General features: G+C 36.2%; 1 protein-coding gene across 1 annotated transcript in view; it reads right to left on the reverse strand.

The window, feature by feature from the left end:
• LOC128862224 (dynein axonemal heavy chain 3) overlaps nt 1–17,827 on the reverse strand; it is a 279,729-nt gene that overhangs the window by 93,141 nt on the left and 168,761 nt on the right. Inside the window, exons 44-45 of the mRNA XM_054100729.1 lie at nt 5,312–5,437; nt 641–801 (exon numbers count right to left, since the gene is read on the reverse strand). Coding sequence (XP_053956704.1) covers nt 641–801; nt 5,312–5,437 — 287 coding nt within the window. The remainder of the gene's footprint in view (nt 1–640; nt 802–5,311; nt 5,438–17,827) is intronic.

Consider the following 17,827-nt stretch of genomic DNA (forward strand, 5'->3'; position numbering starts at 1 on the left):
TCGGAATTACCTTTTAGCATTTATATAATAATCATTATTTATAATTAAATTAGTACAAATTGTTCGTGCCTAAATCCTCTGATGGGTGTTCGCGTTAAACCTTTCTTAAACTTGTGGCGTGCGTCCTGATATTATTCCACAAATGAAGGGACGAAAAGTTTTAAGCCGCCGTTTTTTATTAACGACAGAAATACACTCAGATGTTTGTCATTTTTTCCCGATTGGGCAGCAGCTGTTAGAAAAAAACATTTGCAACAGTGTGTTTTGAATTCGGGTCCTAACGCTACGGCGGTGACTTGAAAATAGATATGTATGTAGATTAGGAATATTCTGCTTAAAATTTTAGAAAACTAACTTACCAAAAGCCCGCACAATTATAATGCAAATACACTACTTGAGAGCGAAATAGTTTTAGATGAAAGTTGTATTAAAAACGATTTCTAAAAACCGGGTCCTCCCCATTAGTATTGATATACTTACATAAGTGTGGAAGCGTGATGTGCGTTATATTTCTTGACTGCACAATCGATCGAAACAAGAATTTTGGTACTACTTATGCGTTCTTATGTGTACATATGTACTTATATAAACATATATGCACCTGCATAAATACAGTTTTGTTTAAATTGTTAATACTCACCAATCAATCGTGCAGCAGTTTATCAATGATGGATACATTCTTAAACGCTCCTTGAAGGAGTCACCAATCGGTGAAAATGCCAATGCTATATGTAATTGCTCACGTATTCTTTCGATGAAGTATGCATACATCTCTGCGGGGGAATTATCAATGTGTCTCGCCTGTGCGTCAGTCAACCCGCATTTGTGTCAAAAATTACCCAAAGCGCAGGAGGCGAATCAATTTTTGTTGGAGTTGTAGTAAAATACACACCATACATATATATATGGATGCATGCGTGTGTGTATGTGTGTAAATATTTGTGGTTCCGTTGTGTGCGTAGTTGCATATATTTTATTTGCAGGAAATTATCAGCAGCATCGACGTCAGTGGCAGTTGCAGAGCGTTAGCCAAGTTCGCAAGTAGGAAGATGCATCATTCAATAATGCAGTTGAAATATGAATTGATTGTGAGTTGCTCAACGATGTGGAGCAGAAGAGCAGCGCACCATTCCAGCGGGGCAAGTTGAGTGGCAGGCATGCAATGCATTCAGGACGGAAGATGTGCAAATGGAATTCCGACAGTAGTGTGAAGTGACAACAGCCATGGCAATGGCAACGGCGGTGGTAGTAGCGGCAGAAGTCGTAGACAGAAATTCAGGATGAAGTCAACAGAATTATAAAGCAGGTTAAAGGAAGTTGAATTGTACCGGCCAAGCAAGTAACCGACATTTGTCATTCGATGGTCCGCAAACGACCGACATGGGAGTGGCAATAGGGCAGGAAGACGGAAATGAATGTGTTACCGGAAATAGAGCAAACATGTTGCAGTATATGTAGCAGCAATTTGTTATTGTACACTTTGTATAAGCAATTATTGTTGTTCTCAATGCAATTGCTGTATTTACAGTTACTGTTTTTGTTGTTATTGCATTTATTTCGAACTCAATTCGAGTCGTAGCTTATTATTGTAATAACTCCCAAATGATGTGATTAAAGACTCTGTAGTAGGAGTAATAATAACTCACGTCAACAACTTCTGGTTACCAAAAATAATGCAAACACTAAATGAAATGGGTTTAAATCGCTAAAATTGGACTGAGTTCATCCATCAAAAAGGCATATTGGCAAGCGAAATTGAATTATGAATTCTTTAAAATAGAGAAACTGTTGTTGCATTTAAACTATTAAAACAGCTACACAGTCGCACAATCCATTATTTTCTCGGTAGATGGCTGTGGTGCTCGATATTTCGCTGCCATAAGAACGGAACAGACCAGACCATGATTTTGAGTGATGGAATTCTTTACTTTGAGCTTTACGCACGCCATTGTTCCAAAGTGCCAAATATGATTGACGTACGAAACTAGTTGCAAAATTTATAAGTCTTCCGTTAAAACGATTAATTTTGTGTCAGCCTGTATATCAAAACATTAATTCCTTTACATTATTTAAGTAAAAATGACGTATATAGGTCCATCGCTATAGGAAAAAAACACTATATAAAGCTTATGTTGAGAGAATTTCTTCACCACAACAAAAAATTTCTTTCGTGAAATGGTTTTTATACTCACACGCCTTTGTCAAAATTTGTTCACATAGCGGTTGTATGTAACAGTAAAAGGAATCTCATGATGGTGAGTGCAGTCGATTTAGGCATGTCTATTCCTTCGTCAGGTATGCTCGGACGTGTTTCATGAGAAAGAAACTGTTCAGCATCGTATGAAAAAATGCCAAAAAATCAACGCGATTTTTAAGCGACTTGAAACTTCCACTCTATTGTACTAAAATAGAATGAACTATAAAACTGCAGAAGTTTTCTAAAGCTAGTGATTAAAATCTTGAAAATTCTGATAATAATATAATTTTATTGCAATTTATTATATACATATGTAGATCATTGTATTTTTTTATGAATTATTAATGAAAAAAATTTACTTTGAAAAATGTTTCGAATGTTTTAAAAAGATGAAGCGAGAATAAACAAAAAACAGCAAAGAAAATTTTTTTGTGTGAAATGTCACCTTAACACCGAGCATAAACTTTAAGTTGTTTGATCGATACTTTACGAGATATCGATGACTACAGCCATCTATCGAGAAAATAATCGATTTCTTTTTCCCCAATAATTCATACAGGGTTGGCCTTTATAACCTTTGGCAGAAGGCATAGTAAACTCTGAAGCAGTACACTTTGAAAGAACGCGCTGAAATTATTCTCATTGAATGGAGGCATAAATAGAAAAACAATGTTTCTTTTATGCCACCTTAAGGCCGGCGGGCCAATTAAAAGGTCAAAAAAATCGATTTTTTTTTTTTTTCCTGAAATCAATAGCTTAGATATTCAAGAACATGAGACACAAATTTTCAGAGTTAAATTCCAAGTATTTGCAGAGCTACAGAGCCGAGCGTAGTGCGGCGTCGAGCAACCGTGCGCTTATTGTTGTAGTGCTCCGCCCATTGACCATTGACTTTGAAGCGCGTTTTCTCGGCTTTTCATTTTCACGATTTTACCTAATTTATGTACACGATTGCAAAAAAACTAAACGAGCTATCCATTTCATTCAAAATGCGTTATCTTCAGTATTGTTTTCTCTTCTATGTGAACCAAAAAAAAACATCCAAAAACTTTTTTTAAGCGAATTTTTTACCCAGTTGAAGAGTTTTTTTTTCCTTGAAAAACCACTTTTTTTTCTACCTTCCCCAAAAATTCGAATTTTACGTGTTTCTCCCAATTTTCTTAGTTCACATCGAAGATAATTACATCAAAATTAATAATCTTTTTTTTTTTGTTTTCAGATGAAAATTGCAAGTTGTATCTTGTACAGAAGTTGGATACTTCAGTGGCAAGGCGCTCTGGGAATCTATTGATAACTCGGCGTACAATATATTGTTGGAGATTGTACAAATTTTTTTTTTAAGTTCAAATATATATTAAACTATCCCCGAAACTTCATTTGGCTAATTGTTTTTTTTTCTCATCCTACAACGCTTCGCGAAAACTACTGAATTTAGGACATCTAATTGGCCCGCCGGCCTTAAATACTCAATTATTTGAAGGCCAAGCGCTATTATTGTTATGACCAAAATGTTCCAGTCTTGAGTGGATGTCTTCATAGGCCCATATTTTTAAGAGGATGAGTCAGTTTATAGTGACCAATGCTACCAGGTCGATTGATTTGGAAAAGATGCGATTATATGGTCACCTATATCACTCGATTTAACTGCACCCGGGCTTTATTTTATTGGGTAAAATATAAATTCAAGACATATGCTAGCAAGTCAGGGACTCCATATCAATTGAAAGCCAACGAATGACGAGCAATCGTTGCCATATTGCCTCAATTTTTGACAAATCTAATGGGAAAAAGTGAAAAGGACCATATTTATGCAGCGGGGTCATGCATGGTATTCGTTTAATATTAGTCTTTGATTAAATGTTCTTCAAGGGCGACACCGTTAACGAAGTGTTGATAGCACCTGAACATAACGCGCATAGAAGAAACCCTAACTGGAGTATATCTACAGATCCGTTGCCTCTCGAGAAAGTCTCAGAGGCATGTACTAGCAAGTACTAGCCGAACTGTTGAAGTGTGGTGCCAACATTACAGCCTGTGCGGTGCATCTCGTCATACAGACGTCACCATCCCTAGCGACTGGAAAGATGGCGTAATCATGCCATTCCAAATAAGGGTGACCTCAGCCAATGCAAAAATTGGTATCGCACTATTACGGTACAATAGAATACAATACAGTACAAAAAGTTTTAGCGTCCATCATATTGAAAAGAATATCGCCCACCCTCAACGCAAAATTGCGTAAAGAACGAAACGGCTTCAGGCCAAGTCATTACTGCGTAGATCACATTAATACTTTACGCGTAATTATAGAGCAATCAAGAGCGTGCATTTGACACCATCTCTCGGGAAGCTATATAACGTTCGTTGCAAATCTGCGGCATCAAGAACATAATTTTCTTGAAATCTACCCGACCTCCGAAAAAATCTGAGTAGATCTTGTAGTGCCAAGGAGCCAAGGTAGTCACTTCTTAACACATCAGTGCCAAAGGCCTCAAGCCTGATTCGAGCGAAGGCCAGGCAGACGCACAGAAAGTGGTCCGCCATCTCACCCTCCTCTCCACATGTCTGACTATATAAGTCGACATCTTCAAATGTTTGCCAACATATGCCCCAAAATTTATGTGCCGTATCTTTTGGCCGAGAACAATCTCCAATATGGACCACCTTCTGCTCACTAAACGCTGCGCAATTAAGTCCGAAATAAAAAGACGAAAATGGACAAAATGAAAACCGTTTTCACATACTCTCCGTAGAGAAGAGTGTTTCAATGGAAACCGCAAATCAGACTCATAGAGGCGGACAGAAATCGCCTGAAAACATTTGTTTCCGACCTATGTTCCGACTAGGAGCGATGTAGTACGCATTATTTTCTTAAATCGATTTTGATTTTCATTTGAGAACGTCAGCTATGCATAATTTATCATGGAATAGAAAATAAAGAAAAAAAAAAACAAAAAGAATTGCAAAACAGTATTTGGTTAAGAATAATTTCACTGCTCACCGACTTGGTTTCTTTTTATATACATATAGTACCTATATACATTATCCCCCTACCACCACTCCCATATATTAATTAATATGATTTTGCCAATCAATCATTCATTTCTTACTCACCAATTGCTTTGCTACGCTCAACATATTCTCCATAATTGCCGCCTTATCTTCCAGTTGATAGAGATTGGGCAAATCGCCGGTGTTAAGTATGCCATTGATGTCTTCAATGAAACCCTCGTCAATAGCCTGCAAAATATGGATCCCAGTATATAAAGAGGAAGAAAGAGATATGTGAAAGAAATATAAAAGTCTACATTAGGAGAAGTAAAAAGTGTTGAATGGCTCCAAGTGATGTCTTTAGTGAGCCATATCTTATAATGGATACTTATACGTGGCTTCAGAACACATTAATTGGTGCCCGTTGACCCGATTTAACCCTTCGGTAACAGAGCATTATTACTGTCGATGGGTAAAATTTAACCAAGCACATTTACCCAAGAATGTTTTCATGAAATATAGGTCAAAAATGTATTCTTTTATTTTTATTATCGTAACCTTTGCATTCATACTAAAAATCAACACGTTGCATAAAAATCCATTTAAAATTACTATAAAATAAGACACACAAAAAAAGAGCGGAACTAAGTAAAAAGAATATGAGAAAACAGAGCAAGACACCAAATTTGCAGAGGATCTAAGAGAAACGTGAACAATATTCCGAGCAGGTTGTAGGCTAGGTATGGAGATTTTTTACTCTCCATGAGAGTGTGTGTGAGCCCACTTAGGCCTAGATGTCCATTTTGATATCACTAGTTTGAGTTCAAGTCCCCCTTTTGCTTTCCAAAATGTATGACCACGGATCCTAAATCTGCCAGATATCTAAAGTATAGGGCTTTCCAAACAGAGGTGTTATTTTAATATTCAAAGAAAAATGCTATTTTTTTAATATAAATGATCGGATGTTTATTTCATTACAAAGAGGAAGGTATGCCGTTAATAGTGGAAAATAATATCAGACAAATGACCACCACGACCACGCTTACAGGACAATATCCTTTTCATGAAATTTTCCATAACCAAATTGCAAAGTAGCTGCCCTATGTCCTCGATAGCCTCAGGAATTCTATCTTTGAGGTCTTGAATCGACCCTGGGCTGTTGGCGTAGACTTTCTCTTTCATGTGGCTTCAAAGAAAAAAGTTACAAGGCGTTAAATCACAAGATCTCGGTGGTCAATTGTGATCACCTCTTCGAGAGATAACACGGTCTGGAAACTTTTCCCGTAAAATATCAATAGTGTCGTTACTTGTATGGCATGTAGAATCATCTTGTTGAAAATAAACGTTGTTCAGATCAATACCATCCAATTCCGGCCATAAATATCGAAAATCGTTAATAATCTCTCGATAATCTAGCGATAGATAACACCTGTTATTGGGAAACCCTATAGTAAGAGCTTAGACAACGGAGGAAGTCTTTAGTACGTCCTCATACGCTTCTAATATGTTCCAATTAGGCAGTGCACGGTGATAGCACCAACTAATATATATACATATTTTACTAGTGGGAAACCAATTTGGGTTGCTGAGGGAAACAGTTTTGTGTTCATTCATTCTATGCCTTGCCTGTCTAGTTATCTTACAAGTGGGCGCCGTGATCCATCGTTTGTGGTGGGCCACTTAGCCAGATCGTGTAAAATAACTTTACACTCGACTGCTACTTTGTATGAAGATTTTGGCAATGCAGAGGTTTTATTGCAGTTTGACTGTCAGAGTAGATATTGATCGGCTGTACAGATGACTATTATGCAGTATTGAGCTGCTAGTGAAGATAGCCACTGACCCTGTAAGTCCGTAACGTTATCCGATTCACTTTTGTCTGGGATTAGCAAAATTGATGAGCATCATTATATAGTTTCCTATGTGCTCCCTAAAGAGACCCTTAGTCGCTAGTGGTATGAATTAAATTTACCAATGTAAGTATTCTAGGCAATAATATGAACATTGCCCATGGATCCTTTCAAAACATTGTAGTTAATCACTTTGGCTGCGCCATTTGCTGCCAACATTCATCAAACGCATCATTACTGGAGACGATACGTGGGTTTATGAGTACGACACGCAAAATTAGACGAGTGAGTGGACAGCTTTAAATGTGCGCAAACCAAAAAACCTCATCCTTTTCAGTCAAAAAAGAAAGCGATACTCACGGCCAAAGAGAAGAATTGGTTGGAAAGCAACTCGTGGATTTTCCACCATTATAACACATCGTCACACAGTGGCAAAAAGTTTTGAACCAGAACGAAGCGAATACTATTAAACAGCCATCGAATTCACCCTGTATAGCTACCTGCGATTTTTTTCTGTTTGATCAGGCCAAAAAACCACTACGGGGTTAACATACGGGTTTTTTAACAGTAGAAAGCATGTAATGGAAAAATCGAAGACGGCTCTGAGGCCTATATCTACCGAAAATAGAATTCCAGAAATGTTTCAAAAGCTGGATCAAAACTGGCATAAGTGCGTTGGAGTAGATGGGGAGTACTCTGAAAGCGATAATATCACTTTCGAAGAATAAACTTGTATTTTGAATTTTCTGAATATATTTCGGGAACTTTTTGATTAAGGAGGAGTAAATATTTAATGTTTTTTTATTTTTTGATATATTTTATTTAAAAATTATTTCAGAAGTTATTGAAATTAAATTAATTGCTACATAAATAATTCGACAAAACTTAAAAATAAATGTTGTGATTCATATAAACTTATTGGCATGTATACCCTTTTTGCGTGTTTCGCCGAGCTCCTCCTCCTATTGGTGGCGTGCGTCTTGATGTTGTTCCATAAGTGGAGGGACCTATGATACAATTTCAAGCCGACTCCGAACGGCAGATAATTTTATGAGGAGCTTTTTCAAGGCAGAAATACACTCAGAGGTTTGCCAGTGCAGCCGCTATTAGAAAAAATTGTTTCTTCATTTTGGTGTTTCACCGAGATTTGAACTTACGTTCTCTCTGAATTCTGAATGGTAGTCACGCACCAACTCATTCGGCTGCGGCGGCCGCTAATATAATATAAACTTACCAATGCCTCACAAATCAGAATTCATTACTCACAAAAGTATTTTGCTTCTGACCAGTAGTGGTGCATAAATATTTATACATAAGAACAAGTTATTTAATATTTCGTCTTGGCATAAATTCTAGCAACTTTTGACGAAATTTGGAAGGGCAAAACAGACCTAAGGTCACTTTCTGTATTTCCGTATTTTAAGCTCGAGATAGACAAATGATTTTCTATAGGATTTATGCCTGGCCTTTAATAAAGTGTCTGTGAATGTTTTATGTTGAAAAGTATCTACATTTTATGTTTGTATGCTGTGTGTTTGAGATTTTTATTGTTTTAAAATAAAACCTCCATTCTTGGCATACCCACTTTTTCTTCCCTGGTATGTAATTTTCCCTTGAGAATGGACAAATAAAGATGCTTATGCGTTGTGTCACCTGTAAAGACTAGTCCAAACTATGAGAGAACCTCCGTCGTGCTTAATAGTGAATCGGAGATTTTTGATTTGCAGCTCTTCATGTGACTTCCGCTCTACCATACGACGACCAACCGGAAAAAAAATATTTTACTCGCGTTCGTCACTACAGACTACGGTTTTCAAAACTTCTTTGTTTTATATGTAGGTGTTGGCGAATAAGAGTCCATTTCTATATTTATTTTTGAAATAGGCGGATTTACCGTGTTACGCGAGCGTGAAAATTGTTCCTGTTGCACTGTCTTAGCGGATACTTGGATGTGAAGTGTTGTCTTTAGTTTGCCGTTAGTCTTTGCGGGTGATATATTGGGGGTTTTAGTGATTTTCTTTTAACATTCGACGATCTTATTGACTGTCAGCTACTTTGTTCGACCACCACATGCTATATTTTATAAATTATCGCATACTTTGCGCCGTTTTATTATGATTTCTATCGCTTGGCGATATCGGCTTTGACATACTACAAATATATTTCACAGATTTTCCTTCATTACGAAGATATAAAAGAATTTGTTTTTCAGCTCTTTTGAATTCTTTATCCTTTGGTACTTTCAACATGCACAATAAATTCCTCTTCCTCAAAACTACATCAGACATTTAAATTTGTACATATGTACAAGAGACTATGCAAAATAATTCTGTGCGCCACGTATAGACTGAATTCAGCCTAACAGCCACTTACTACAAATTAAAACTAAACTATAATTCTAATATTCCACAATAATTCAATTGATGAACAATGATTAATATTTGCCAAAAGCAATTCATTTACTTGCTTGCGTGCGCATTCTAAATTCAGAAATTATCTACATGACACTGACCATAATTGAGGGCATGTCCATACAGACATACATACATTGTACGTTAGTATGCAAAATTATTATGCATGCCGTTGTTTCCTGAGTATATTTGGGAGCGAATACTTTTGAAAGAAGGGTGTTTGGTTAAGAGCTTGAGAAATTAAAATGATAATGCAAATCATAAATATTGTTCAAATGCATTTTTTTATTATGTATAATCTGGTAGAAAAATTTGTTGGCATTTATTTTTTGAATTGATATCCGGCATAGGTCCGCCGCGGCTTCAAGTTACATGGTCCATTTGCTCAGTCCAAATTCGATCAAAAACTGTTTCCCATAAATCTGTATGGCATCAATGGTGGCACGAATATTGCTATAAATCAGTAGTTAAGCGCGCTGTATGGCAAGTTGCGGCGACTTGTTGGAACCGAATATCGTTGATGTTTAGCTGATTAATTTTTTGAAACAAAAATTTAGCTTCTTTCTAATTTCAAAAGAAATATGAGACGATATTTTTTCAAAGTAGATTTATTTTTATTATTTAGGTATATTTATAGTTATGCGACTCTATGCACTAATGTTTATATTGAACGCATATATATGTACATACATAAGTAGGTACATAATCTTCTGAAGACTTTTCTCTCTTTGCTCAGTGCACCTTTGACGCACTGTATAGATGTAAATTGAAGCCTACTTGCAGCAGAAAAATGATGAACAGAGGTTAGGTTAGATGAAACTGGCTGGCCGAAGCCACACAGAGACCATTTTGGCTCATAGTAATACCAGATCAGAGTCCTGTTTTTTTTTAATGATAAAGAGAATAAGTCCAAAAAAAGTTTCTTACAGCTACAAATATTTTCATAATATTAATTGAAATGCTCTTTGCTAAAAACTCATGGGTGCAAGCATAATTTTACTGCAAGGCAGTAGCGAAGTTCATTCAATTGCAAAGCTGATTTGGAAACTCGTGACCCACAACTGAAATTAGCTATGCCCAAATTTATTTAAGTTCATTTTTTTAGTAAATTTGATCATATATGCTTTCATGAGTTTTTCGAGATCTTCAGAGATTACACATACAGAGATAATATATGGTTCTGGTGCGAATTGTTGAAAAAAATACTGAAAAAATATTTAGGAAGCCAAGAGGCTCAAAAAATAATAATTGAAAATGAAAATGTTGAAAATTTTTTCGAAATATTGTAAGAATTCGCGCGAATTTTACAAATCAATCATTACATTATTTCGATTGGCTGGTAAATTTAAGTCAAATATTGTATCTTATAAAAGTAATTACAACATTCTATATTTACAAGGAGGTGCAAAATTAATCATCCAATTTTGTTTGTGAAAAACCTTGAAATGATTTCGGGTGATGAGAATCTTTATTTTGGCCCTTACGCGCTCTACAGGGTGTCGGTTTATGTACTGCAGCTATTTAGCTCGCAAATGTTAAATATGTATGATTCATTTACAATGCCCTTTTAAAAATTATAAACCTTCTGAGTAGATGATTAATTTTGCGCCACATTGTTGAACATAACAATTACCTTCGATAAAATTAGAATTTAATACAAATGAATATACGAGTACAACACAGCTTTATCTCTTCTTCCTCTGGTACAGACCAGCATCGGACCAAAGCTACGACACATTGCATGTTCACGAAAGGCATAAAAACAGTCAGAATGGGAACATTTTTGTTAGAAGTTAAAAGAAAGCTTTTCTCTTGGGAGTTATGTAAGTATGTATATAGCAAAAATTGCATTCGAGTTTCGCATTGCATATATCGATTATTTGAAAAACTTTTATAAGAAATAAAATTTCACTTAAATACGCCATAGCCGCGGCGGCCGTAGTGAATGGGTTGGTAGGTGACCAGCATTCGACTGTGCTCATATTCAAAGCCCCAGGCTTGGGACGCCAAGTAGTAGAAAAAGTTTTTTCTAAAGTTGTCGCTTTTCGCCAGGCAATGACAAGCCTCCGAGTGTATCTCTTCATAAACACAGCTTCTCTTGAAAAACTATCTGCCGTTGTAAGTTCCTCCATTTGCGGGATACGATTTTTCTAAAAATTGTTAAAATTCAACAGTTCTGTTTTGACATTGCATACGGTTCACACACAGAATATCTTATAACAAAATTTTTGAATTTTTAATGAAAACTAATTTCAATCTATTTCTAGAACTTCCGATTAAAGCTGGATGCACCAGTGACTTACATATGCACATGTATGTATATACATATGCACATACGCATTAACACATTGTTATTAGCACTCATTGCCGCTTCACAAAACAGCGCTTAGTATTTATAAATGCGAGAAATCTACACTCGTACGAGTATTTAAACAATAAATTTGTCTTGTATTATTTAGAGTTGTCATGCAGTTTAATTGATTTTGTTATAACATTTGTTGCCAATGTCCATACATTTCCCCACAGCATTCACACCATCTGCGAATTGTTACCAAGTATTTACAAATGTACTCCTACAAAAGCAAGCTTACATGTGCACACATACATATGCATGTCTCCCAATATACAATAAATAGGTGCATTTATAGTATGTTTGTATGGACTGGCATGCATGCATGTTGCTTATAAGCCTTGCTATCCAGACTGGCTACATTTTCCCTATTTGTTGCTGAATCGCATGCGAAACAATCGTATGAGGCGGCTGTCAGTCCAATTAGTGTCAAATATACAGTCAGTACGTTTCGAGAATCCCAATGAGAAAGCTGAAAGTGAAGGTTTGGGATGATCTTGGGCAGTATAGCGTGTCATGTTACTCTCTGCTTTACAACGTTTTTTCGCGCTAAGTTTAGTAAAAATGTTACCAACTCTAACATAATTCAATTGGTAACATGGTAATGCCAGTAAGTTGTCATGAAGGTATTTTGCAGTGATCGTTAAGATTGCTGTTTACTGAAAATTCGGTGCCATTTCAGTCAATTTGGAGGGGTATCGCTGAAATAGATACCGAAAACAAAGTCTGGCAAGATTTGATTGACAATATGTGCCACTACAAGCCCAACCGACGCGACTACATAAATAAAATTATTTTCCGTAAGTAACGAAAATGTTTATGTTTTTTATATTCGCAGGATGAGAAGGAAAGGATGTATATATTCACCTTTAAGCTCAAGACAAATCTCAAATCTTTCACAGTTTATTATAGTATCCAAAAACAATGTTTTTTAGCCCTCGCTTGCATGATTATTGCAGCGTATACCAAGCCGAAATCTTGGTTATCTCAGAAAGTGATACAAAGTGTTAATAATTATTAAAAATACTTACACAGTATTTTTCGATCAATCTACTCTGGGTGCCAGGACATAGTAACATTAAAGATAACTGTAAGGCAGATGAGTTAGCTACATTGGGCTCCTCGCTTCAAATTAGTCAAGTAGTTAGGCAACATACAAACTTTTAATACACAGAAACACCATTACTGCTGTAAATTCCAACTGGAAATAGTTAAACATCTGCACTATCAGTAGACAAACGTGGCCGGAATGGAACATGGGTCGCACTAAGAGTCTACTTAAATTCAGAAGGAAGGATCTAAGAATCGCAGTAGGTGTCTTATCTGGGCATTCTCTAAGACATGCCATTAGTTTAGGGGCACCATCTAATGACTTTTGTAAAAGCTGTCAGGATATAGAAGAGGATGAGACAGTCGAACACCTTCTACGCAGGTGGATGGCTTTGTGTAAAAGCCGGTTGCGATTACTCGATTTCGCGTTTGTGGACAACATTGCGAATGTTGCGAACCTCACACTAGCTGGTATAGCTAGCTTTTTAAAGATCACACAATGGTTTAGAGAAGACCAAGTATAGTAAGGATAGGATTGCTCCGGTGGTATCACAAGGCGCTTCTAATTGGTCTAGGTACGTCGAAGGACAGCCACTTCACATAACTACTTTACCTAAATGAACAGAAATAGACAGGATGAAACTCCTTTTAAATTTTGTGTTTAGTGTATCGGCTGTTGTTTTTGACTGCATAAGAACTATCGATATCTGTCACTATGGTTTGACAGGAACTGTTCACGAAGTTTATAGAACTCTGATGACTTCATCGATATTTATTTCTTTCGGAATGAGGAAGGGGCTGCCGTTATGGGGAATGCTGAGCGCTATCAACCCATGCTGACTGAATTTTTGTTTCAAAAAATTAATCAGCTACACATCTCAGACATTTGGTTCTAAAAAAAGGTAGCGCAAATTGCCATACAGCTTGCTTAACAATCGATTTATTGCAATATTCAAGCCACCATTGACACCATATGTTCAGATTTATTCGAAAAAGTAGTCAAAAATTGGACTGATGGAATAGACGTTATAGCTCATAGCAAAAAATAAATGCCACCAACTTTGTCTACCAGATTATAATGAAAAAAATTCATTCCAATAATGTTTTTGTTTTGTATTATCGTTTTAAGCTCTCAAATCACCCGATACGTATGATTGGTCTTAACATCATTTGTTGGGTGTTTCCTCGAACTCCTCCTCCAATTTGTGGTGTACGTATTGATGCTGTGCCACAGTTATACGCAGAAACATACTTTTCAGTTTGTCATTACCTGCCCAGGGGCGATCGCTATTAGAATCAATATACAAGAAATACTGGTTAAAAACTCAAAATTTAAACCAACCTCCAGTTCATATATAAACCCCTAAATTACTTTTAACGGTTTCTTTCAAAGCTTCATGTCTAGAAAAGTTTTTAATTCCAATTTATCTCGAAGCTTAGTTTCAATATTTGGAAGATTCTAAGACTCTCTTCTATGCCTCCATTTTAGTCGTTCATTTTCGTTTCATAAAAAAAGGAATTGTCAATCCCTTCCGCGTACGATTTTACCAAAGTGAGAAATGAAAATGCCCAATTTCACACGCATTTTCATGAAGACTCACTAAAAGCTAATCATTTTAAAAATACTACATAATAACCAAAATGCTTGCGAGCAAAAGTAAATAACCAAATTTGGTTAAAAATAACCAAAACAGTAACACTAGTACCGTCGATTGCTGCTTGGATGGAAGGAGGTTAAGTTTGGGTTAAATTCCTACGCTGACTAAATAATTACATATAATCTGAAGGAGCTCCATTCTGGCCAAGCTAGCTAGCTATGCACCATCTGTATTAGTAGATCATTTGGGTGAATGCTTAAGTACCATTAAGTACCATTCCTTGCAAGCTCATCTGATGTGCAATTACCTTCTATATTTCTATGGACGGGCACCCTGATTATTGTATAGTACATAACTCGCTGGCCGGAGTGGCATTATTCTTTAAGTAGAAAATATAAAAAAAACAAACAAAAAAAATAAATAAACAAATCACGCGATGTTTGTCTCGCTTGTGTATTGTCGGAATTGTGTATGGTTGAAATTTGGCTGCCTCTGAATTTTGTCTTTCCACACCCTGCATTTCGTAAATTTGTATGTCAGGATTTCGTCATACACCTCCCAAATATGAGTTTTGCAAATATATTTCCGACAGGGATGAGCATATTTTGCTATTGGTGCTTTATGCACCAATATTCATATGTGAAGGGTGTTTTTAAAGAGCCTTCGAAATTAAACTGATAATACAAAAGAGAAATATTGAATGCATTTTATTTATTCAGGTAGATAATTTTATAGCATTTATTTTTTGATGATGATATTGCACATACATATGTATATCCGCCGCGGCTCCGAGTTACGAGGTCTATTCGGTCAATTAACTTTTTGACTACTTTTTCGAATAAATCTGAACATATGGCATCAATGGCGCCTTCAATATTGTAATAAATTTATTGTTAAGCGCGCTGTATGGCAAGTTGCTCTATTTTGTTCGAACCAAATGCTGGTGACGTTTAGTTGATTAATTTTTGGAAACAAAAATTCAGTCAGCATGGCTCCATAGCACCCGTCATTTACCGTAACGGCAGCTCCTTCCTCATTTCGAAACAACTAAGGACCGATGATGCCGCCAGTGCTCTATGAACTTTGCGAACAGATTTCATTATTTGAAAGTAAATTTCCACAATTTGGAAGCGTTATCCTGGCGTTGATGACTTGTCAAACCTTAAAAAAAAAATAAAACCAACTCTTTCGGCTGCGGCAACCTCCAAACCTTACTGAGCAGGAGGGTCAGCACAATGTGCCAATCTCACCTGTCAAACCTTAATTGTCGATATCGATAGCTCTCATATAGCTAAAAAAACACCCGATATATAGAATGCTGTATATATATTAGCTATTTGCATATTAACTATGAGCCATATTGTCTGAAACATTACAAGTTAGTATGTAATTTGTAATTCTATTAGTTACTTGCATGGTAGAATACAGTGTAAAATTAATATTTATTGATGGTTGAATTGTTTCATGTCGTTAATATTATATTTCACTAGGTACTAGTTACTAATATGCCTGTATCTCTGTTTCCATTATTCCCCACATTCATAGCTGTCTAATATGAGCCTTTATGGACAATGCGCCATTGTCCAGGTACTTGCAATCTGACCTAGTTGCTTGGTCGCATGATGTTGTAATTTGACTTGGTATTACGCTTTTCGCAAATTGCTACAAGAGGTAATATACGCAAATGAAGTTCAGGCGAACAAAAGCTTCACAATATGGATATATATAATTGTCACGTACACCCGTTTTGCGTGTTTGGCCGAGCTCCTCCTCCTATTTGTGTCGTGCCTCCTGATGTTGTTCCACAAATGGAGGGGCCTACAGTTTTATGACGACTCCTAACGGCAGATATTTTCCATGAGGCGGGTTTTCATGGCAGAATTACACTCAGAGGATTGTTATTGCCTGTCGAGAGGCGACCGCTGTTAGATAAATTTTTCTCCATTTTGGTGTTCCACGGATACTCGAACCTACGTACTTCGAGTAATAGTTACGCACAAGCCCATTCAGCTACGGCGGCGCAGCTTCACAATACTAATGTAAATACTTTGAAATTTTCTTATAAAGGAATTATACCAAATATAAATAACTGTAATATATTAAATTCTTAAAAAAAACCGTAACTGCAACGACCTTTTTCATTTTTGTGAGAAAATAACTTTAGTGGCAGACTATATAGATATGAATATATACCATACATTTATAAAAATAAGTAATGGTACGTTCCTGTAATGAAAAAACTTCTCGTCCGATGACCGCACACAAGTGTCTTCAAGAACGAAATTGTCGCTGCCATCGATCAAATACAGGCCCATAAAGTCGAAAGTGGACTGAAAAAATGTATCCATCGCATCGACTACTGCAAAGCTTGGCGTTAAAGTTATTTAAGTCAAATCAAACCGTTAGGACTGCAATTTTCAATTTTCAAGTTACAAACGTTAGATGGCCCACCCTATATAAAGGCTATATAAAAGCTATAGGAAAGTTTTTCAAAAAAACACACGTAAAATTCAGAAAAATTTATGAAATTTTTATTTAAATCGATAGCACAGTCCATATAATTTGATGTTTGAAGATTATTTCATGCAAATGTTGACCCCGACTGCGCTTCAAATGGTTCATCCGCTTAGTCCAATTTTGGCATACTCTTTCCAATGTTTCGGCCGGTATCTCATATATAAATGCTTTAATGTTGTCTTCCAATGCGTTAATGGAAGCAGGTTTGTCTGAATAGACATGAGCTTTAAAAAATATGAGCCCCATAAAAATAATCTAAAAGCGTTATATCGCACGATCTGGGTGGCCAATTGACAGGTCCCAAACGTGAAATAAAATGTTCACCGAACTCGCCTCTCAACAAGTCCATTGTTACGCGTTTGAGCAAAAAAAAGTTGGATATCATTTCACGGTAGCGCTCACCAATATAGCCAAAAAGTAGTTGAAAATTTTTTATTTTGCAAAAAACAAAAAGTGCGAAACAGGTTTTTACTCAAAAACAACTGATTTTAGCTACTGGGCATTCAGCTCAATTGAAGTTTGAGGTGTCGTCTTGATTTGGAAAAAGTTGAAAAAAAGCACTTTTTGAAATATTGAATTTCGAAAAAATTTCACACATTTTGTTTTTTTTGCAAAATAAAAAATTTTCAACTACTTTTTGGCTATTGTTTGTATGTACATAAAGTCACCCGTGCAGGTAATTACGATCATTTTGAACACAGAATCTTTAAAATCAGTTCATTTTTGACTAAGTTATGAGCAAATAAAGCCGAAAAACAAAATTGCCGATAAAACTTCAAACAAAATTTTCGGACGAACAAAAAAATACGTGTCTCATTATTTTGACTAAAGATCAACATATTTGAGTGACATCGAAATCGAAG

Source organism: Anastrepha ludens, chromosome 4 (genome assembly GCF_028408465.1).
Source record: "Anastrepha ludens isolate Willacy chromosome 4, idAnaLude1.1, whole genome shotgun sequence".
In the NCBI taxonomy this organism is placed as follows: domain Eukaryota; kingdom Metazoa; phylum Arthropoda; class Insecta; order Diptera; family Tephritidae; genus Anastrepha; species Anastrepha ludens.